The 7170-nt window shown below is 37.0% G+C and overlaps 2 protein-coding genes across 3 annotated transcripts in view; both read left to right on the forward strand.

Moving 5' to 3' along the window:
* On the forward strand, positions 7-5368 carry LOC105174439 (beta-glucuronosyltransferase GlcAT14C). Of its 2 annotated transcripts, XM_020697938.1 has the most exons (8): positions 7-594; positions 960-1035; positions 1141-1256; positions 2151-2601; positions 3584-3857; positions 4047-4120; positions 4711-4781; positions 4963-5368. In XM_020697938.1, exons 1-5 carry the CDS (start codon positions 81-83, stop codon positions 3639-3641), a joined length of 1215 nt encoding a protein of 404 aa, XP_020553597.1. In that variant the 5' UTR covers positions 7-80; the 3' UTR covers positions 3642-3857; positions 4047-4120; positions 4711-4781; positions 4963-5368. The 2 variants fall into 2 exon arrangements, with proteins under 2 accessions (XP_020553597.1, XP_011094845.1); XM_011096543.2 differs by lacking the exons at positions 3584-3857; positions 4047-4120; positions 4711-4781; positions 4963-5368 and having other exon boundaries at positions 2151-2728.
* Positions 6347-7170, forward strand: part of LOC105174708 (dof zinc finger protein DOF5.1) — a 2375-nt gene continuing 1551 nt past the window's right edge. The window contains exon 1 of the mRNA XM_011096897.2: positions 6347-6355. Within this exon, the coding sequence (XP_011095199.1) occupies positions 6347-6355 (9 nt within the window). The remainder of the gene's footprint in view (positions 6356-7170) is intronic.

The following is a 7170-nucleotide window of genomic DNA, read 5'->3' on the forward strand; positions in this document are numbered from 1 at the left end:
TCACTCCACCTCCTACGCCAAGAACAGAAGATTTCTCCAGAAACCCAATTTAACATACAAGGAAAAACGAAAGCCCAGTAATGAAAAGATCTCATGTAAATCGAAAATGCTCGTTGCCCATTGTTTTCCTGTCCATTTCTGCTTCACTACTGATTTTCATCTTAATTTTATCCCACTCCAATCCCAGTAATTCTTCTTTTCCCAGTAGTTCGAACTCAGTTGACTCGGATTCCATAGCTTTGCCTGAACTGCCGCGATTTGCGTACTTCATTTCGGGCACAAGCGGCGACGGCGGGAGGCTGCTGCGGCTGCTTCAGGCGTTGTATCATCCGCGGAATTACTATTTGCTCCACCTCGATTTGGAGGCCTCCGAAACTGAAAGGCTTGAGCTCGCCAAGTTTGCCAAGTCTGATGCGATCATAAGGGGGTTTAAAAATGTGATGGTGATGGGGAAGGGTAATTTGGTCACTGCAAAAGGGCCGACGATGATGGCATCCACCCTACACGCGGTTGCGATTCTGCTCAAGCATGCGAAGCGGTGGGACTGGTTCGTCAATCTTGGAGCTTCGGATTATCCGCTTATGCCGCAGGATGGTTAGTTAAACATTACATTATGTTGAAAATTGTGTATGTGGTGCTTCGTGTAATGTGGATAGGTTGTATCTGTCACATGTTTGATTTATTGTTTATGAGAAGTTTGAGTGAATGCGTTTCAATACTTCTTGGCAGGTGGATTTCAAAAATCATGAGTAGTCGTAGACCATTGCTTTGCATCACCTTTTCGTTACTTTCCAATACTGGCATAAAATGCTGCAATAAATATAGGAGCGAGCGATGAAATGTATCATTGGCTTATCTTTACCTTTTAAGTTATAGAGCTCAGATGTTTATAGGCCATTGCTAATGCTTGAGATATTAAAAATGCATGACTTTTAACAATCTTGTTTACTTTGTTTCAGATATCCTGCACATCTTCTCGTACTTGCCGAGGGATCTGAATTTCATTGAGCATACTAGTGAATTTGGTTGGAAAGAGAGAGTGCTCGGCTATGCCCTAAAACACCTGCAGCGATGGTTGCTTTACTGTTATTCTCATTATTTAATTTCTTTTTACTAATTCATTTCCTGTGTTGTTTGCAGACACCAAAGAGCTCGGCCTATTATTATAGATCCTGGACTATATCACTCAAAGAAATCTGGCGTATTTTGGGCCAAAGAAAGAAGATCATTGCCTGCTTCTTTCAAATTATTCACAGGTAACTCCAATATGCGAAGAACTAATGGTGCTTATTCTTGGGATTGAAAATTTTAGTGAAGTGAAGAAGTTAATGCGTCATGTCCTCTGGTTAACAGGCTATTTGTATCTCTGCCTCGCCCCTTTGCTTACATATCTTCAGTAATTATCAGTATGCAGTCTTGTATATTTTTGTATACTCTTATAAGTATAATGATCTACCAATTCTTAATGTTGCTAAGTGGACTTGTACTTTGGCTTTTCTGTATCCAGCTTGCTATATATTTTAAGCATATAATTCCAGAGATGCATAATTATCTGTCAGCTTATCAGTCACAATTGGTGTTGCTTACAGTTGCCCTGTCGTTATTGCACTCATCTCTTGAGTCTTGACCTATTTAATATTATCAAAAACATTATGTTTCCGAATTTTCAAAACATCCATAGATTGAAGTACTGGGAAAATGTCAAACCAGTTCAAGTTTTTGTTTCGTATGTTTTATGTTTGTTTCGACATACTTCATACTCTGGCATATGGGTCTGAGAACAAATTATTCAATTTGTTTGCATTTGGTAAACTTTAATCTTACTCATTCACGTTCATGATCATCTGTTGCTTGGCAAAATAGTACTTCAAATATCATCATTTGTCCTGTGTGACAGGCTTAAAATACCACTGCATGCTCTACTTTATGATATGGTGAACTTCTGTTAGTTATGTGGTTGTATGTGCTTGTCCTGGACAGGGATGGATCAATAGCACTTCATATGTTGCAATTCATACAGCATGAAACCAATTCATCTATGTAGAGTCAATACATGTCTCTAGCAATATGAAATCCTCGCTCCCATGCTTGCTTGATGTGAATGCTGTGCTGTCTTGTTATATCTTAACAAAATGTTTCCTTTTCCTCAGGGTCCGCTTGTGTGGTTCTTTCAAGATCATTTCTGGAGTTCTGCATTTGGGGATGGGATAATCTTCCTCGCACCCTCCTAATGTACTACACGAATTTCCTCTCGTCTCCTGAAGGATACTTCCACACAGTAGTGTGCAATCATAAAGATTATCAGAACACAACGGTAAATCATGATTTGCATTACATGAAATGGGACGAACCTCCAAAGGAAGAGCCTGTGAATTTGACTTTGGAACACTTCGAAAACATGGTCCAGAGTGGAGCCCCGTTTGCTCATAAAATTGCTGAGAATGATTCTGTGCTTGATAAAATCGACAGGGTACTATTAAAAAGATCGAATGGCCAATTTACACCTGGGGGATGGTGTTTGGAAAGCTATGGGCTAAAAAGGGATCCTTGTATGGTTTATGGGAGTGCAGATGCCGTTAAACCATCTTTAAGTTCTAAAAGGTTGGAGAAACTTGTAGTTCAGCTTCTTGATTCTGACAATTTCCGCTCTAAACAATGTAAATAAATCAACAATGCATTAGTTTCATTCTTAAGTAAGTTGTCTTCTTAAAAGAAAATTAGATAATCCCCATCCAGCAGTATCATTTATGGTGGCTTTTTTTGTTTTTAGACGAACACACCTAGATTGAAGTACACAATCTCATGAAAAATTTGAGTCCAATAAGAAATCTTGAGCCCAAACAATTAAGTAAAAAATCTTGAACTATTGGGTTGTCCTTGGCATACAGTTCTTTTTAGACAGCTTTTATGATGTTTTAATTTGTAGTTTTAAGTAAATTAGTTCACATTACAAATTAATATACTTGTTTTACATCTTTACTAATTGTCTATGACTTGAATCAAATGTCACAAGCGAACCACATTTATATTTTGAATCGGGTGAGCTTTTGACCCGTATGAACTCCAAAAGTCTGACTCCGTTTAAGACTTGGGTGCTTAAACCTCAGCGAGTCCAGGTGAGGCCCAATTTTTGGTCCATCTTGAAGGAAAACCCGAAGACCCAAACTAAACAGAAGAATGAAGAGACAATTTCGTCAAAGACATACATAGGGCGCAAAATTACACATCTAGCAAAGCGGGAAGGAAACGATATTGGAAATATCTTTCTTGATAATTGAATTCGCTCCCGCAGATCCTCTTTCCGTCCCGCAATTGTCTGGTTTCTTCCCTTTACAGTTTACACTTAAAATTTACTTTTTGTAAGCTCTCACAGTAGTATATATCTCTGTCTAATTGTTTTCGTAATAGCTTCACTTTGTTCGTTGGATTCGATCAAGGAAATTCTGCTAGTTTTCCGTTAAGTCCACTTTATTGCAATCAATTACATCTGTTCATGAGTGTTGAATTTTTTATTTTCAGTTTTGATTGCTTTGCTTAGGTGGTTATGTATGTGTTCATTTATTTATTCTTTTTCTTTTTGAAGTTGTCGCCATTTGGACGGTACTTTTAATCGATCGGGGGTGCTCTTTCATGTGAAGTGAATTCTGGGATACTAGCGTATCGGTTTCTGCACTTGGTAGCGCTTGTATTGTGCCGTTGAATGGTTTGCTCATCATGTATATTATACACAGAAGCATTCTATTTGGAGAGTAAAGGCAGTTTTCTGAGTTGGGATTTGTGTGAGGAAAGCATTGGGAGTGTGTCTGAATCAGTGCAATTGGGACCACGCTATAGCAATATAAGGAAACTTTGTCCAAGTTCGTTCAGATGTATTTTGAATTCCATTTCTCTAAGACTTTAGTTCCTGGATTCCAGTAACTGTGGAAATTGGCTTGCATTTTCATAAGCTTATCCACATACTATATCTTGTTTGTATGCTATTGCATTACCGTTACCTGCTTCTGCTCATTGCCTACTTTCCGATAATCTTTATTGTATTCTTTCAGTATGTTTCAGAAATAAATGGCATGTCAGAGAAGAAGAGAGCATAACAAATTTCTCAAGAGTTTGGGGATGAATGGTATTGCCACTTCTCTAATTTCGGAGAGTAGTCTGAAAGATGTTTTGAAATTGACCTACATGACTTGAGGTTCTACTCTGAAACTGAAAGTGCATTTTGCTAAACCTGATAGCATCTCATCAGTAGTAAAAATTGGCACCATTATTTGCTGTATCATGTATATTGGAGATCATATACTGGGCAAAGTAGATAATTTCCTTGTCCCAGGAAGAATATATTAGACTCTTCACTATTTCAGTAAAGGATCTTCTGTGGATGAACTCTATGTGATGCTGAAAAATGCAACTTGCCGACTACCCTAGCGAGATTCATGAGTTGACACTAATACAAACGCCAGAGTGGAGTTAGGAATATTTACTTTTGGCCACTACATTTGCGCTATTCCACATGATTATTCTAAGTTCAAAATACCTGCACGTAATAATGTGATTTGGTCTCTAATATTTAAGAAACGTGCATGTGCTCTCATTATCTTGTAGAGTGGGCAGCCTCTCCCTGTGTTTTTTCACTTTCCTTTTTCCCTTTTGTTTAATTCCTTCTTACAAACTCTGCCTTCTCTCTCTTATCTTTATTAACAAAACTTAATGCAGACAGCATCCCGTGCCAAGGTTGAAATTACGATTTTTGTGGATATGCTGTTGGTCCCCTTTGACTTCAAGAGGTATGTGCTCCAAATATATATGCACAAGAATTTGTGCTTTTTGCATGAAACATAGTTAAATTCCCTATGGAACTCTTTCCTATCATGCTTTATTCGCTGCTTCTTAGAAGTTATGGTTGAGAAGTTCTAGATACTTGTAGCAAAGCCACCAGGTTACAATACTAGCTGATTTTGTTTGCAGTACTCCGTTTCTCTTGCATGATGGTGCCTGCATTCTTAAGTGCTGATCTGCGGCTGGTATCAACATCCAGAGGATAGACAAATGTTTCGAAGTGCCTCAAGCCATACTTCCTCTTGACCTAATGCCCAGGAACCAGCTCACTCTTGCTGACATTTTAAAGTTGACAAATCTTATAGTTTTGCTGGGATCTTCGTTGAATCCATCATATAGACTTCTAAAATGTAAACTTTGAAAATTAGAAGCAGATACTTGCTTGTTGTGTCTATAAACGAAGTATATATGGTGTTCTGTGTTACATTTAGCAGTTGGTCCCCAAACCATGATCTTCAATTGATACTCTAATTAACTGATATGTACTAGCGAGAAATGTTTTGTTAGCAGAATACGTAAAATTGTTCTACCGTAACCATCTTTCAAAGGTTTTTAGATTTATTTCTTCCTTAATCAAAGCACTTGCGTGCGGGCCTCTACTTGTGCGCGTTGTCTCATATAATGTTGGGGTTAAAGGGAGAAAAAGAAAGGCAAGTGGAAGTATGATTGCAGCCTTGTATTGTATCATTGAAGAAAAACCAGATTAACAATTAACTCACATATCATAGCACCACATACTGTGTTTTTTTGGATACATGCTCTTTGTATCTAGAAATTTCAATATTTCCTGATGTCTTAACACATGGTACTCATGTTTTCATAATTAAGAATTAATGTAGAAAGTTGTCTTGATAATTCAATTCTTTGGTATATACGCATTTACGTGTTGGAATCTTAGATCTTGAGTTAACTACATATGATTATTTGGAAGGAGAAAAATTTATGAAAATATGGTATACAAAACGGCATTGTCATGTTTCGAAAAGCGGGCCTTTTCTGTTATAAATCTTTTTCCAATTCCGAGAATGAATCTGATTCTCTACTCCAAAGTTTAAATTCAATATTTTACAGAAATATTCACTTTGCAATAAAACTTAGCGTATATACCACTTGCTTTATCTCAAAATGATAATTTTGATTCTTTCTAGAACATTTCATAATAAGACTTGATTTCCTAATAAGGAAATGAGATCACTAATTTAAAGCACCAATTAATTAAATACCTCTAATTAATTTCAAGAGTAATATTAAGAAAACTTTTTTAAATTATATATATAATTGAAAAAACCAGTTTATTTATTTCTAGTTGAATTAACAAAGCAGTAATACTCTTGAAGATTCATTCAAAAAGTAAAAATCTTGAAGTTAAAGCGCAGTAGTGCAGATATCCCAGAATGAAGTGTAGTGTTCTGAGAGGATGATCCACAGACAGGGTTTTCTCTTTCTCTAACAAGAATGCAGTAAGAAGAATTTGTGGTGGCCTGGCCTGGTCTTTAAAGTATATATATGAAATATGGTGGATGTATGTATATGGGTAGGTGCAGTGGGTGGTATAATGTGCAAGTAGTCCCTCCCAGTCGTCCCATGCAAATAAAGTTAACAAGAGATGGGGCAGTTAAAGAGAATGGGGGGTGGGGAACGACAACAGAAACCCCAGCCCACAAAAGTTTTCTCCTTCTCTGGACACACTACTGTTTATTTCCACCCAAGACTACTCACCTTTTTAATTTTAATTAATAGGTTGAAAAAGCAATGCAAGACACACACTAGAATTAAGGCATAATTATGGTTTGTTTGCCTTAATGCTCGTGTCAAACCTTGTATTTATATTATTATTATTATGATTTCATTAGTGTAATGGCTGGGAAGGGGAACCCACACTCTCAATCATATATTCTCTCCAGTCTCTAAAATATTACTAGATTACATACAAAATTCACCACTTTTTCCATGCAATGATATATCGGAGCAATGCCACACCATATATACAAAGAAGCTTAAAGGCTAAGTAATTAAGAAACATCACCCTCTCGAAACCCTAAAAAGCAATAAAACAAAATTAGACAGAGTGAAAACAAATTAGTACTTGGGGGTTTTTTGTGTGTGTGTGTATGTGTGTGTTCTTCTTCTCTCTATATATATACAAGCATAAAGCCGCTTGCTTTATTTTAGCTCCTATATTCTCATTCTTCCTTTATTATTCTTTCTTTCTCTCTCTTCTCTCTCTCTCTCTCTCTCTCTTTGTGCTAGCAGCTAACCCCTCCAGTTGATGTGATTCTCCACTACTACACCTCCAAAAACCAAATAACCTTTACAAAAGAGAAAGAAAGATCAAGA

The sequence above is a fragment of the Sesamum indicum genome, linkage group LG11, assembly GCF_000512975.1.
Source record: "Sesamum indicum cultivar Zhongzhi No. 13 linkage group LG11, S_indicum_v1.0, whole genome shotgun sequence".
Classification (NCBI taxonomy): Eukaryota; Viridiplantae; Streptophyta; class Magnoliopsida; order Lamiales; family Pedaliaceae; genus Sesamum; species Sesamum indicum.

Bases quoted from the DNA above. Each gene is read 5' to 3' on its own strand.
- LOC105174439 (XM_011096543.2), top strand. From the start codon at position 81: ATGAAAAGATCTCATGTAAATCGAAAATGCTCGTTGCCCATTGTTTTC. The intron at 1,036-1,140 runs GAGAGTGCTCGG...TGTTGTTTGCAG, and splicing joins AGTGAATTTGGTTGGAAAGA to ACACCAAAGAGCTCGGCCTA. The intron at 1,257-2,150 runs GTAACTCCAATA...CCTTTTCCTCAG, and splicing joins TTCTTTCAAATTATTCACAG to GGTCCGCTTGTGTGGTTCTT.